The 17,049-nt window shown below is 35.9% G+C and overlaps 1 protein-coding gene across 2 annotated transcripts in view; it reads left to right on the top strand.

Annotated features, from left to right (window-relative positions):
• Positions 1-17,049, top strand: part of fw (CUB and Sushi multiple domains furrowed) — a 358,906-nt gene that overhangs the window by 211,901 nt on the left and 129,956 nt on the right. For both annotated transcript variants that reach the window (XM_081764487.1, XM_081764488.1), the window contains exon 3: positions 3,386-3,444. In XM_081764487.1, coding sequence (XP_081620613.1) covers positions 3,386-3,444 — 59 coding nt within the window. The remainder of the gene's footprint in view (positions 1-3,385; positions 3,445-17,049) is intronic.

Raw genomic sequence — 17,049 nt, 5'->3', positions numbered from 1 at the left:
TTCTTGCATACGGGTCAATTGCTGACAGTACACAGTTGTATTAATGTTCTGACCAGCTGGTAGGAGTTCCCGATGCACAATGTCGCGAGCAGTCCACCAAACACACAGGAGGATCTTCTTTTGGTGCAATGCTGATTTCGGTTGTTTTGGAACCGGTTCATGGGATGCTAACCAATGATGACGGCGCCGTGGAGTTCGTATAGAACCTACTTCTCATCACATGTTAACACCCTGTCCAGAAATGGCTCCTTCCTCAGACGAGACAGGAAAGAAACACAGGTGTCTGCTCGCGTTGCTTTCTGGCCCGGAGTCAAATCATGTGGGACCTATTGACCCAACTTGTAGTGCTTAACAAGTTGATGGAGCCCAATGGTTTATCCACTCACACTGAATTGTAGTCCCAGTTCCTTACATGTCTGGCCACTATTCGCCTCAATGTCTACTTGAAGATCTTCTTTGTGCATGTGTTGGTCTTTCAGCACGTGTTGCGTCTTCGAGTGTTTCGTCACTGTTCTTAAATTTGTTGAACCACCGCTGCATTGTCCGCGTAGTCACGACACCCTCATCAAAGGTCTGGTATATCTTTCGCCCCGCTGCAGTGGTGTTTGACCCGAATTTGAACTCGTACAGCATACACACCCTTATGACGCTCTGTGGAGGTCCCATGTTCACTCTGTCCTTACACAAGTTCACGGTGTAACTGAACTGCCACAGCCAGACAGTATGTTGGATATACCGACACCAACAACAGACCTTCGCCTTATCTCCATTCGCATTCAACTCATAGTGAGGGAATCAATTGAACGCATACTTCTACTAAAACGATAGAACTTTCTTAGTTACCTTTATATATATATATATATATATATATATATATATATAATAAAGTATGAGTGAAAAATGTTATTTGATTTAATTTCAACTATCTCACAGCCTTTCCTTATTATAAGGAACATTCTGCGTGCCTAAAACCTTTATTTTACGTTGATTAACGTGCCATTAGAACTGAAAAAAAAAAGTTTTCGGTTGCATAGACTGCAAATGAGAACGTGCTAATCATCAGCTATTAGAAGAATTTTCGTTTGTTAATTTTTAACGTTAAAATATATCGGTCGCGACGTGTAAAACTGTGTGTTCTATATTTAACAAAGGCGTGTAAATGAATTATATGTAGGTTTTGTAACATTATTCTTTTTCCATAATTTATGTAAATAACTCAGCTGATTACTACAAATTATATGGATAGGTCTCTTTTTTGTTATATGAAAAAAAAAAGGAAGTCATGCAAAGCGAAATTAAGTAAGCATGACATTTGGTTTGTCAATTAGTATAACCCAAATGCGAGAAATACTTTTTTTTCGGATTAAAACTGGAAGCAGAATGTTGTATTTAGTACAAATTATTCACAACACTTCTAATAGCCATAGTAAAACTTGGACTTTGCTGTGTATTAATTCGTATACATTGGATTGTTTTACAACTTCACTTGACCCCTCAGCTAGGATATGACAGGTGTAGTTTCAATATTGATCTGTATAGTACAAAAACGATAAAAGATAGAGATGCTTTTTTAAAAAATCAATTTTGCCTCCTAAAAATAGGCACAATCTTCCCCCTTAATTCTCTATTCAGACTGAGATTGGCAGAAATCAATCACTTCCGGTTTTAACGTTGATCACTGTAAAGCAAAACTGGTCATCGATAGCGAGAAGTGTTTTTTTTTTTTTTTTTTTTTTGTCAATAACCATCGCAAGAATATATTCCCATCTCTATTCTAATCCCTCTAATAAAACCGGAAGTTGTACAAATCTACTACCACTTCCGGTTCCAATATTACTAAAGAAAATGCCATATTCATACAAACTAACTTCTTCACTTTTTGTACACTTGACACTGTTACTTGTTTTAAGTGATCCTTTTAATCTTAAAATAAGTAGAAATCTGGTTTTCAAAAGTTAATGTTTTTCAAGAAAAGAAATTAGAACTGAAAAAGAAGAAACCATTGTTCTGACTTTAATAACCCATGACTATATTATCATAGAATAATAATGTCTGAGATGAAAATTGTTTCTCACATTCTGATTTTTTTTTTTTTTTTTTTTTTGAAAATAAGAAATGGGGCTATATGATCAATATTTTCGCCTTCACCGCGGGCGACTTAGATTTGATTCCCGGTGTAAATTTCCAGGTAGTTCGAATCCCTCGTCATACAGTGTAACCTGCAGGTTTAGATTTCAATATATATACAGGGTGTTCATTTATTATGTAGCCAAAATCCACTGGTGAAATCCTCGCACCTAAACAAGAAAAAAGTTCATATGAACATACGGCGAAAAACGCGTTGTTTCAAAGTTACGAGACGGCGAAATTTAGAAAACTGTAACTTTGAGGCTGCCTAGCTCGAAAACTATGAGAGATATCAAAGGCTTTTAAAGAAATATTAGATGAACTAGTACATTGTCTATCGAAATAGTTATGTTTCAAAGTTGGGTTTTACCGGCGCACATGATTTTAGAAAGAGACGTGGAAGAGCGCAACCTATACTGCAGCTCCCTCTATAAAATCCGTTTTGCTGATACGTCCGAACTCTGAAACATGATTATTTAGGTAGACAATGTACTAGTTCCTCTAATATTTCTTTAACCGCCTTTGATATCTCAGTTTTCGAGCTAGGCACCTTCAAAGTTACAATTTTCTAGGTTTCGGCGTCTCATAACGTTGAAACAACGCGTTTTTCGCCGTATGTTCATATGAACTTTTTTTCTTGTTTAGGTGTAAGGATTTCACCAGTGGATTTTGGCTACATAATAAATGAACACCCCAAATATAAAATAAAAAATGTCTACTGTAAAGATAATGCATATCAAATCTAAGCAAAACAGAAGAGTAAAAGATATAATTAAAAGTTTATACACAGAATTTCCCACATTTGACATAAGCGAATCCTCATACTCCCATTTTCTGAATAGAGAATCGAAAAAATTTCGAATGTTATAGATAGTGCATTCGTAGCCCCTTTTAGGAACTGAAATTTCAAAAAACTTTAGAAAGAATTACTTTTAATGAAGAATATATATACACATGTACATAGAGTTTCATCTCTTTAACCTCAGAGATTCGCGAAGTATTATATTCTTAATGAAAAAAGTTCTCTTTTACTCCAGCTTAGGACACGTTTTCACAACCCCTTGCTTTCATGACCAAAATAGTATTCTGTCTACATTTCACGTTTCAAGCTGTAGTAATATGAGCTTGGCGTGGATAAGTTATTCACTTTTAGTATTTTATATACATATAATATAAATTACATGTAAATGCTGTTGTAATTCTATTGTAATTTATATCCAGAATTTGTACCGGATATTTGATGTATTTTTATTTTCAGGGTTTCAACGTTAACGTGTTCTTCAGAGGGCACATGGAAAGGCGATCTTCCATATTGTGGTAAGTAAAGCTACTTACGTATTTAACTTTAAAATTCCAGTAAGTTTTAATCAGACTATGTACGCTATATAAACGAAAATGAATTATGACAGGGGATTATGACAGTAACACACAAAGACTGCTGATACAGTTGCTTATGATTTGTCCTGTGATAGAATGCCTCTAGTACTATTTGGTTTTTGTCCGTTTCAAAAATAAATCATATTCGTGTTAACCTTTCTCTTCCCCAAAGGAAATAAATGGATGGTATCCAGCCAGACTAGACCAAGTATCAATTTTTGCGAAATTGAGTTACTCATACCAAAGTACAGGTAATGATGTGAATTTTTATCTGCCAGAGTAGACCAGCTATACTGTTATTCAAATAGATACCAGCTATACTGTTTGATATAATTTCAATGTAGTTGATTTTTCTTGCAAACTACAGTTGTTATTCAAACTCACTTTTTCGTTTTTCTCAGAACTTTAAAAATGCTGGTTGGTCTAATTTGCCTGGATACCCTAATAACTTATCAAGGTGATTGATTATGAAATATTAGTGGAGTGAGAAAATGGAAAGGAATGGGAGAAACTCGAGAGAAGCCACTAACAGCCCAGATAATAGCCACGGGACGAAACGAGAAATGATATTTCAGGGTGTCTATCGGCCATGAAAGTCACGAAAAAGTAACGAAATCGGAAAACGGTCATGAAAGTCAAGAAAAAGTCACGAAATTTAGCTTTCGGGCTACGAATTTTTTATCGGTATAAATATAAGTGCAGACCGGAAAATTTTGTTCTATAAAACGTCAAAATTCACGACGAAAAGTGTCTATGGTGGGTTTTAGACGCTACCAAATCGCAACCAAAGTGTGCTTCAATCGCATGTATGAAAATTCGGCCTGATTCGCACCCAAATTCGCACTTGAGAATGCTACGAAATCTTATGGTTTGGTAAAGAAAAGGTCACGAAATTTCATTTTTAAAATTTAGTACACACCCTGTATTTTTACGTCTCGTCTCGTAAACTTTTGTAGAAATCTGGTCTCGTCTCATTTTGTAAATCGATGTACAAAATTTATGACGTGATTATTTATTTTCTTAATTTCTTCTAGAAGTTATCAGATTTTTTCTGTCTCACGACAGGCCCATGAAGAATGTAATATAACAACATTGAAACGATATTTATTATTGGAGGATATTTATTATTGGAGGATATTTATTGTTGAAGGATATTTATTATTGGAGGATATTTATTGTTGGAGGATATTTATTGTTGGATGATATTTATTATTGGAGGATATTTATTATTGGAGGATATTTATTATTGGAGGATATTTATTATTGGATGATATTTATTATTGGAGGATATTTATTATTGGAGGATATTTATTGTTGGATGATATTTATTATTGGAGGATATTTATTGTTGGATGATATTTATTATTGGAGGATATTTATTGTTGGATGATATTTATTATTGGAGGATATTTATTGTTGAAGGATATTTATTATTGGAGGATATTTATTGTTGGATGATATTTATTATTGGAGGATATTTATTGTTGGAGGATATTTATTGTTGGATGATATTTATTATTGGAGGATATTTATTGTTGGATGATATTTATTATTGGAGGATATTTATTGTTGGATGATATTTATTATTGGAGGATATTTATTATTGGAGGATATTTAGTATTGGAGGATATTTATTATTGGAGGATATTTATTGTTGGAGGATATTGTGTAATGGATTGTATATCTTTAAACTTTGATAAATGCCCTTCATTGTGTTTGCACAATTACTTTATCAATTTATAGTTTTTATACTATGAATGATGTAACATTAAAATAGCGTTTGAGATCTAATAAGATTTGGATGAACTAGTGTTGCCCACGAAACTAAAAAAAATCTCATCTCGAAAATGAAATGAGAATTGCCATGTTTCTAGTTTCAAGTCGAAGTTGAAACTGTACTTCTTATCTCGTTTTCGAACGAGACGAGACGGGAAATTCCTCATCTGGTGGGTATCACCAGACACAATATTTCCGCCACAAACTCGCATGGCCTAGGATCGAACCAGAGACACGTCACACCAGATCTGAGCGCTCTACTACTGACCCTATTATTCAGTTATCAATATTGTCATAAAAATGGCTGGATTTTGATTCACGCTGGGAGTGCATCGAACGTACTATACTGGTTCAGATCTTGCTTTAAACTGTAGGGCTCATTCTATACAGACCTCATTGCTGACAAATTCATAAATTTAAATAATAAGCGTCAATTACCAGCTTCACTTGGTTAAAATAAGAAAAAAATAATAACATATTCCGTTAGACAGTCACTTTCTTCTATTACTGAAACGCTGACTGATATCGGTCATTTTCGATCATTTTTATATATCTCCCCCTCCCCAAGCTGCACCGTCAAAGTGAAATTATAAAAAAAACATCCCAGTTCCGAATCTCATCTATGTTGAAAATTTGATTGAGTTATTAAGTCACAAGCACAGTCTTTTCATTTTTATTTATATAGATAGATTTGTCCATGGCAGTATTTTTTCACCAGCCAATTAGAATTTAGGAAACACAAAAACGGCATGTATTGTGCGAAAACGAAGTCGTTGATAGGTGGGTTGCATAACTTGCAGGTAAACAGTACAATTCAAAAAAAAAATCTTTGACTTTTACGTTCCACGGTTATGTCGGTTAGACTAAATCAGACGGTGATTATGAGAAATGAATGAAATGGTGGAATGAAGAAAGTGGGAGAACCCAGAGAAAACCCACGAGTCCGGTATTTGTCCACCATAAAGTCTATACGGCGCGAGCTGGGATCGAACCAGGGACCCCAAGCACCGGAGGTGAACGCTCTACCACTGAACCACCTCTCCCCCAGTACAATTCTACTTTGAAACCCAATCAAGAGATCCAAACACGGATTGAACACAGGTCTCAAAGCACTGCACACTGTAAAGACGCTTTCTTTATTGTAGAATCCAGTACAATAAAATAAAAGTAGAATTTTTTTTGCAAAAAAAAGGTCACTTTCTCAAAAGTCGTTTTTATTTGAAAGACCTACCAAACAAAGTCGCTTTTTTGCACCTGTACTCAGAGTATACTTACAAGGATGATGCAAAATGTAAATGCAGCAAATCGACATGTGTTGTAGGACCAAAAGTGTAGTCTGCTATAAATATTAATGTTACAGTCATTTCCTGCAGATGGGATGGTAAAATTGGAGGTCATCCGTGTCTAATCTTGCTTTTCTTTCTTTTCTTTTAATCTTCCTTTTTCGTTCTAAGAATCTTTGGTTTCTTTCTCTTTGTGGAAGATACTAACTGCTGCGATGGTGCTCACAGAAGTGTAGATCCTGCGTTTAGAGAGAAAAAGATATGCTTTCAGTTTGCCAGTTCTTCAGAAAATCGACGCTAAGTCAGGCGTTAACACCAACAACAATTTACAATAGAAGCGAGAAATTTTAAATGATACACTATCTTCGACTGTTTCTCCCTTATTTTTTGCCCGGTAATTAAAGAAAAGCATGCGATTATTATTATTATTATTATTATTATTATTATTATTATTATTATTATTATTATTAGTAGTAGTAGTAGTAGTAGTAGTAGTAGTAGTAGTAGTAGTAGTAGTAGTAGTAGTAGTAGTAGTAGTAGTAGTAGTAGTAGTAGTATTAAGGATGTGCTTGAGAGACATGGGTGGCGTCACTGAACCTTCTTTTCAAACACAAGGTATATTGGTTGTCTTATGGTGTCATACTGATAACTTTCTTTGCTCAAAGCGTTTCACCTTCTGGATATGTGTACCTATATTGCCAGGGAAGGATTTTTAGAAGCTGAGCCATGCAGAACTCTATATTTTCAGGCAGAAGTAAATCATTAGATTTTTCCGTACTAACGTTATTTAATTTAATGCCACAATATTAGCTTTTCATATTAGTCTATTAATTATAAGCAGTATGTGTGTTACTGTTAGGAGTACTTGTGTCACAGTTAAAAGTATATGTCACTGTTAGTATTTGTGTCACTGATGTGAGTTTCTGTACCACTGTTAGAAGTACATTAGTCACTGTTAGGAGTATATGTGTCACTGTTATTAGTATATGTGTCACTATTAGAAGTATTTCTGTCACTGTTAGGAATATATACGTCACTGTTAAAGGCCACGAGTTACTGTTAGAAGTATATGTGTCACTGTTAGAAGTATTTGTGTCACAGTTAAGTGTATATGTGTCACTGTCAGGAGTATATGTGTCACTATTAGGAGTATTTGCGTCACTGTTAGGAGTATATTTGTCACTTTGAGAAGTATTTGTGTCACTGTTAGGAGTATATATGTCACTGTTAGGAGTACACGAGTTACTGTTAGAAGTGTATGTGTCACTGTTAGAAGTATTTGTGTCCCTATGTGTCACTGTTGGGAGTATATGTGTCACTATTAGAAATATTTGTGTCAGTGTTAGGATTATATTTGTCACTTTGAGAAGTATTTGTGTCACTGTTAGGAGTATATATGTCACTGTTAGGAGTACACGAGTTACTGTTAGAAGTATATGTGTCACTGTTAGAAGTATTTGTGTCCCTATGTGTCACTGTTGGGAGTATATGTGTCACTATTAGGAGTATTTGTGTCACTTTTAGGAGCATATTTGTCACTTTGAGAAGTATTTGTGTCGCTGTTAGGAGTATATATGTCACTGTTAGGAATACATGAATCACTGTTAGGAATATATGTGTCACCATTAGGAGTCAAATACTCCCCCGTCATGTGCTGATAGTATTGTGAAATTTATAGTTGTTGCCATGAAAAGTAAATAAATGTTAAAATGAATAGCAATAAAGCGTATATAAACTAGAATGCAGATATTAGGAATTATGTCAAACGCAGGAGACACATACTGAGTTATTTTACTCCCCTGGGCCTTAGAAAATTTTGCGCCCCTTATCTCCCTTATTTGTTCATATTCAGTATAAGCCAAAACAATATGGCCGCTGCCGCTTACATTGAGCCACCAGCAACGAGACGGAACGTATAAATATCCAAATGCATAGATTACACTCACAACCAATAAACAATAGCCTCAGATTCTTCTAACGCCACTAGCGACTTACGGAGAGGAGTTGGTCGCTCTCTAATACTAACATTGTCTTCAGAATAGTTCTTTCTTATGGATAGTAACTTTTCTCTGCATATATTTCAATCTTGAATTTTCTTAATATGCCGCCCCTTGGAATTTACCGCCCTGGGTTCGGATCCCTGTAGCCTGTCTGTACATATAGGCCTGATCATTATCCATAGATATAGTCTGTCATTACCGGTAGGCTACTTGCGCCACTGTACTCAGCTATTCCTTCATGTAATAATTTTCCGTTTTAATTACGTCAATCAGCTATAGCCTCGCCCCTCTCTCTTTTCTCATTTAACCGTAACTTCATGATAAAGTTCCTCTTAACCTAATTTCTCTTCTTTTTTCTTTCTAATTAAATCTAAAATTTTTCACTTCTCCCATGATGTTTCTAACACTTCCTTCCTATAATCTTCCGTTCTACCCAGCTCTTTTTCACAATTCTTCTCCACACCCACATTGCGAAAGCCTCCAGTCTCTCCTCGCCATGTTTCTGTATTTTTTTTTTAAAAAAATGTATATTTTATAAGTATTTCTCCTTCACGTTTTATTAAAAAACTGACAAAGTAAACTTTTCTTTTTGTTCTTCCTAAATCTTTCTCTAAGTTGAAAGTTGGAGAAGGAAGAGGAGAAAACAGAATAGGGTGACTACTTTTAGGTGCTTGGGGAAAAAAATTGTGTTCAACTGTGTCATGTGCAGCTATTGATGGGATTCTTTTTATTTGCAAAAACATATTACACGCGTTATGTCTGGCAAAGTGGAACTGTTAGGTTAAATTCGATTATGAATTCACTTAAGTTGGACACGTATACATATTATGTGGATCGTAAAAAGAAAAAAAAGTTCGATATTTTAATACCTCTATCTTTATTATCATTTTTATAACTTCTTCGAGAAAAGTTTCTCCAAGTCTGTAAGTTTCAATAAATTTGAGGAAAACTTTCTTGCATGTAGTAGGTCTAACGTAAAATATTCTAGTTGACTTCAGTTTTTAAAAATGCACAAGTTTTTTTGTTCAAGAAGAATGCAAAAAGCAATTTAAAAAAATAATATTAAAATATCGAACTTGAATAATGTTTTCTTGACCCACCCTAATACACAACTTATCAATGGTTTGCTACTCAATTATAAACGTTGTGTTGCTAAACTTTTCACTATAACATTGGCTTTGTAGTAAAGTTAATACTAATGAGTCTTACAGTATTGTGCAACATACAGGGTGAGTCAAAAGTCCTTGGACACTTGCATAAGTTTGAAAATCGACGGGAAAAGTAAAAAGTGATAATGGGAGCAGAGGTTTGATGAGGGTCCGCAACTTTTGGAGTGTGTCATTCATGGCCGCCATCTTGAAATCCGCCATTTTGGATTCAAGTCAATTTTTTAAATGGAAAGGGGGATGTATATATAGTCAGTGGCGACGAACTTGGCTTTGCCTCACCCGCTCCCTGAAGAACTAAAACAAGTCCAACGGAAATCGAGGTTCATAACTTGAGAGGGGTCTTTAAAGTTCAAAGCTCTTCCGTACCGCCAGGTCGACGGGGGTGGACGTTATCGCTAACAGTGCCTATAAGTATACTTTGAGTGTATGAACAAAAATCCATGTTTTCTTTTATTTTTTCAAATGCTACGTACGCATTGTAATTCAACTCACTTGCAGAAATATTTTTTTCGTGCGGTTTATACCTCTTATTATGGTATATATATGTTTTACACAACTGTCCATTCAATGATAGTTTAACCAAACCCTATTTGAAATGCTATGTTCAATTTTACACAACAGGATTTATTGCACGTTTTCGGTTACAAAAGAAACAGTTGCGTTAGTCAATTCGGTCAAAATAAGTACCTGCAACACTTTGTTTTCTTTTTATTCAGTCCACAGTTATTGTTTATGCATTTTCCTGTGGTATGTTGTTACATATTTCTTGTTCACACCAATATATGTAATTATCGGAAACCGTGCTACGGTATTCAGTTCCAAAACAAATCTACAAATAAAAAAAATGGTATTTCATAACCACAACCGTTACAATAGGTACATATAGCGTGTATGAACGAGTTATGTTTACGTCATTTAAGGCGGTTCAGTGGAAGAGGTTTGTGTATTCTGTTTTTGTTCCATCCGTACGGAAGCTGACTGTCTTCATTCAACATTCAGTTGTCACTTTTTTGTTTGTCTTGTTGTTGTTTTTGTTATTGTTGTACCTGCCCATTTTCATACCACATGCTTCATTAGGCCTATTACTATTACATAAAAGAAACCATTTTTGCATTTTTTTTAAAGTTTGTTATTATGATGTAAAAGAAAAAAGGAATATGCTCACGCAATAACCGAAACTTAACTGTTTTCTTTTTTTTTTTTAGAATGACCTTCTGTCTAATCAATGGAGCGCAAACATAAATAATGCAATCCTTTCTTCTTCTTCTTCTTCTTTGGAATGTCTGGTAATTAAATCAAGCCCAATTATACTGCTTAAAACGTTAAACCTGTCCTGTTAGGTTTGTTTGAATCTTCTAATATCAGCTGTCTACTTGAAATCTCAAACGGAAGGCCAGTAATCAAAATATTAGTTTATCTTTCACAAAACCATTCCACTAAAAAGTCGTGAAGTAATAGAAATCAGAAACACTAGCCTAATACTAATGCTACTCTATGACTAATTTGTCATATTTTTATATCCATATATACGAGGTGAGTTCAAAAAGAAACAACTTTTGAAATAGCGCGTTGATCAACAGAGGGAGCGCGTTGCGGCTATTGAGCGCACTAGCGGCAGATTTAGACAGTCAGCTAGCGGGCTGGTTTAGAATACAGTCATCTAGTGGCAGGTTGATAATACAGTCAAGGTACACTGCAAAAAATCGTTCTGTTATTTCAACGACATGTCTATGTGTTAACACAATTGTGTTGAAATATAACACAAACAGGTTAGAATAGCTCACTCTACATTTGGAGTTGTGTTCAAATGCCGGTAGTTGAAATGACACACAGCCTGTGTGTTAAATTAACACAAGTGTAGAATCTTCGGTGTTGTTTTGTGCGTGATTGCCAAATATGCTGGCCATCTAATTATATAACTGTACTGAAGCTACAGTTAAATATACTAGAAAGAAATACTTAAACAAATCCAGGTATTCGCAAAATTTCAACATGCAAGCCGCGCGATGTGTTCTCAATTGTTTTACATAATGTTTCTGAAGAAATATGTCAACAGCGAGAAAAACACCGTATTATTATGTCACTTCTACACTGCACTAGAGCTCACCAGTCATCATCTGGGACTATGTTTCAAAAATGGCGGAAAACCAGTAGAAACTTGATTAAGAGGCAAACATATTATAAGGATATGGGTAAGAGATTCCTATCATTATTGAACAAGTTGTTGGTGAAGGTTGTGTTTCGCACCATCAAGAAATACTTCACAATAAGGGAAAGAAGACCAAAAAAAAAAAAAAGTTTATGAAGATTTTCTAAATGAAGTGTTCTGTAGTTTACTATTCTTATTTTAAAAGTAGAATCTTCGGTAATCGTAGGTATGCACACCACAAGCTTTACCAACACACAAAAATGGTTCCATCAACTCCGCACATGGAGTTATTACAACACCGAAATAGGTGTCGTACTAACACAGAACTGGAGTCGAACTAACACCAAAAACGGTGTTAATCTGGTGGTCTGACCTTGAATTTTAACACAGGGAGTGTTGAATTAACACCAAAACGGTTTTGACCTTGAATTATGACACAGATTGTGTGTTGAAATAATAAGAAAATGGTGTTGAAATAACACAGGGCCTGTGTTATATTAACACTTGACATTGTGTAATATTAACACAAAATAATTAACACACTACACACTGTGTTACTTTCTTCGTGTTGGTGCAACACTGCCACAAGTAACACTCAACACTTTTCTCCACACTACCAACCCTAACATCGTGTCGAATCAACACCGAAAATATTAACACAGATCCGAATTTAACACCGCTCAACACGGTTGTGTGTTAAAAACGTAACACACCGCCTGTGTTAAACGCTAACACCTATGGGTCTATATTGAATTAACACTGCATAGTGGTAGTCACGCTGGAACCACTGCCCTGTGTTAAATTTGAGTTGAATTAACACAACCATTTTTTACTGTGTATTCTTATAACTTATATTAGTAGTTTCTAACCCGTGTGTGGTACAGTTCCATAGAGTGTGTCGCGAAGTTTTAGAATTTGAAAATCTTGAAACATTTAATAATAAGTTAAAAATCAATTTTGAGAGACACTATACCACGCAACGCCAGTAATAATACTGAATACTATATAGTGAAATGAAAGATCTAGTGTAACTTCTCTTCCACGATTATGCACCGAAGCAAAGATAGACGCTGATGATGGGAATGAAAAAATAGAGGAATGAATGAAGTGGGAGGAAACGGGAGAACCCCGAGAAATTTCATGAACACGGTCTTTATCGACCACAAAGTTCACATGGCACCAGCTGGGATCGAACCAGGAATCCCATGTACCAGAGGAAAGTGTTATACGACTAAATCAACGCAATCCCTACATAGAGTTACTACATTACTACACAGAGTCTTATACCATTATAATTTATACTAGTAATAATTTTAGAAATGAAACACGTATGTTTGAATGTGGGTATTTAGTACAGTGTATGTCGTCAATGAAATAGGTTTGAACACTGGCTTATATCACTGCAAAGGAAAAATAAGTTCCGATTTGGTTGTGCGACGGAATAGAGATTCAATTTAAAATATTGGCATTTCCAGCTAATATTTCCTATCGAAACGGCAACAGAGTTTATTTTTATTTTATTTTTAACTTGACCGCTCTGTTTCTGACCTTATTGACTTGACAACGATTCCTGGTATCTTTGAAAGGGAGCTGGATGTAGTAATTTGTTGTTTTCATAAGTTCAAGTATTTTGTCAGAACAATTTTGAAAAGCTGTTAAAATCACATTAAACTGTTCTAATTACGCATATATATTTTAAATGCTTTTGTTTCTATGTAGCTCATAAAGGAAAATTGTATTTCATAATAATAACAATTATGTGTTAAGAAAATATAAATGTAATGTGGACTAAAGTTTCCCATATTCCCCAAAAGAATATCTTGGCCTCTCCTGTCTTAGTGTTTTGTTTACGTACGGGCTGGCGTGAGGTTGAGTAAATATAATACCAAAAGGAGTTGGTTGACGTTAGTTGATTTGGAGTTTAACATCCCTTTCAGCAGCGAGGCTATATGGGAAGGGGCCTACTGATTAAGATGGAATCCGAACCACAGCAGCTCCCGCCGGGAATCGAACTCGGGTCTCCCGCGCGATAGGCGAGTACGCTAACCGCTTAGCCACGAAGGAGCTTTCCAAAAGGAGTGGTTGTGAGGTAGAGTGAAAGAGTATCGTATTGATGGCATGAGGGTTAAGTGAAGTAAGTAAGGATCAAAGTGGGCGAAGCTAGTCAGTAGTTATTTATTCCCGTTGTACCTTTGCTTTGTCTTCGTTGCCCCAGCTCTAACGTTTTCATTTCTTTCATCTGCTAAGACTACACCCAAATATTTAAATGACTTCATTTCTTTGATTTTCTCATTCTAAAAATAAAGAATTCTTACTTTTGTTGTCTCTTCTTCATGCACGGGAAACCCGGATTCGATTCTTGGCGGAAGCTCATGCGGTTCGGATCCCACGTTAAAACTGTAGGTCCACGTCTCATATAACCTTGCTGCTGAAAGGAACGCTAAGTTCAAAACTATGTGTCTTCTTCATACACTCGTGGATTTTCGTCTTGGCCTATAGAAATAGCATTTTGTTTTAAGTTTTTTTCTTCATAAAATGATACAGCAGTAGTTCTTTCCCCATTTATGTTAAAATTGCTAGAATAACCTAGCTGAATGTAGGTAGAAAAATATAAGTGGAGCTGTAATTCGTTGTGGGTAATATAAGAAAACGTTTTCAGCTAAGTTTTTTAGTCCCCATGCAAGAAATTCCCTGATTTGCAAACAATTTTCAACCGAGAGGTAATGACTCAAGATTTTGTACTTACAGTACAAATATCTAATACCACACAAAACTGAATACTTGTTTGTTCTGTTCCATATATAAATCTACACCGTTGGCTTATGGCACACTTTTAGGTAACTGTTCGGGAAGGGCTATTTACTTTAAGGAGGGGCACTGTGGGTCAGTGATAGAACACTTGTTTCTGGTGCATGGGGTCCTTAGTTCGATCCCAGCCAAAGTAAGTTTGTGGTGGACAACATTGTGTCCGTAGATTTTCTTGGGATATTCCCATTTCCTCCCGTATTCTCATTCCATCATTCTCTTGTCATAATCATCCGTCTTCCTTACCCTGAAGGGCATGACGTGGGACGTTAAACTGAAAGATTTCAACTGTAAGCATTGTAGGTTTATGTTTCCTCATTAGGAGGAAGAGATTCAAAATTTTGCCTGCCTGTAATGTAGACAACCCAAAGAATCCTGGAGTTTTGTAGGTTGCATATAATCAGGTTATATTCAGCAAGCATATATTCAGGTTGTTTTCTACAAATCTTACTTTTTCGGTACGGAGAACAGGCACTTCTCGCAGTATTGACATATTTTGTATAGGTCATATATGAAATGAAATGAAATCTTTTGAGTTTTACGTCCCACGGTTATGCCGGTGAGGCTAAAGGAGACGGTGATGATGAGTAATGAATGAAATGGTGGAATGAAGAAAGTGGAAGGAAACGGGAGAACTCCGAGGAAACCCATGCACACGGTGTTTGTCCACCACAATAGCTCATCTTTAGACTTTTTATTGTGAACTGTTGTGCACTGCGTTTCCTCCTGTGAATTTCAAGCATTAGAAAAGAAGTTACTGTTACGAAGTTACTGCAAGGAACTAGATAAATTATTATGTATATATGCTTTAAGAGACTATCTAAGCAGGAGAGCGATCGATTATCTAAGATAGCCGTATCCAACTCAGTTTCTGTATGGGATCGCTTCATTTGATACGAGAATCTCGAGAGGATTGCGTAAAAAAATTTAAGTTCTACTATTACGTAAGTCAATATTCTTTGAACAGTTTCCCTTCAAAAATTTGGAGTGAATTCGCAACTGCTGTGCAATTTGAAGCTTATGAATTAGAACCTATTAAAATAGGACCACACTAGAAGCTGTATCGCAGGCGGTCTAGAGTTTAAACCTGCATAATTTGAAACTCCTGGCAAATGTTAACCTTGAGGCTAAGCAGTTTATTAATAAAGCCAATCTCTAGCCGTAAATCTACTGAAGATGTAAACTATCGGTGTATAGGTTTGTTATGGGTGACAGTTCTATATACCTAGGTATAGGTAGGCAAAGCATTGTCTACGTGGTAGCTCAATGGGTATAGTGTTCTTCTCTAGTGACAGATGAACTCCCTTGTGGCTAAACGGTTAGCCTACGTGCCTTTGGCGTGGGAGACCAGAGTTTGATTCTCACCGGGCGCTCATGTGGTTCGGATTCCACGTTAATCTGTAGGTCCACGTCTCATATAGCCGCGCTGCTGAAAGGAATGCCGAACTGAAAATCAAATCAAAACAAATCTAGTGCAAGAAGACTGCTTCGATCCCATCCCAAATGAATTTGTGGTGAGCAATATCGTATCCTTGTGTCTTTTCGATATTTTCCGCTAACCTCCACATTCTCATTCCATTAATTCCTTCACGGTTATTCACTTTCATTAATCATTCATCTTCTTCAAGCAAAGGAGTGAATTGTACAACGTTAAATTGAATATTTTATTTCAGTTCAAGTCGTTGTCTGTGCCAGAGACCACGGACGTAATTTGAGGCTGTAGAGATGAGAGGCAGTTGTCCCTATGATTTTAATCAGTAGTATGATCATATACTAACGATAAACGTGAAATCCTAATTATATTGATGGAGTCTTGTCCTCTCCCCCCAAGCAAAACGTGACTAGCGCTATTGGTGTGCAATGTAACACAAACTGCAAATGACTGTAAGTGTTTTTTAGTAGTTTACTTGTACTTCAATAAACATTATGAACTGATACTATCTAGAGTTGTAAAGCAATGAAGAGAAGCCTGTCTCATCGTAACGTCATTTCTAAGTTACATGAGACATTCAAAACATAAGGAAAATATGTCTAAGTAGTACCAAAGTTATGACAGAAATGGATACAAAGTTTGTACGATACACATAAATACATGAAAAAAATAACCCCCTTTTCACATTATAAGAGTTAATTACAATATGTAGAAGGCGCTAACGTTCTTACCTTTACTGCCAGTCGTCCCAGGTTCGATTTTCGGTAGGAACACTCGGTCGTAAAGGTGTAACAGTTTGTTCAGGCCAGCCATCCTGAATGAGAATATTCCTTATTCACATTAGGCAAATGTCGGGATGGTACCTAACGTGATGGTCCCAAGCAGCTTCGTTCCTTCCTCATTCCTTTCTTTCTCTTCAATTCCCTCATAA

This window comes from Thermobia domestica, chromosome 7 (genome assembly GCF_964235325.1).
Source record: "Thermobia domestica chromosome 7, izTheDome1.hap1.1, whole genome shotgun sequence".
NCBI classification, from domain to species: Eukaryota; Metazoa; Arthropoda; class Insecta; order Zygentoma; family Lepismatidae; genus Thermobia; species Thermobia domestica.
The sequence above is the reverse complement of the archived record's forward strand: the minus strand, read 5'-3'. Positions and strand labels throughout refer to the sequence as shown.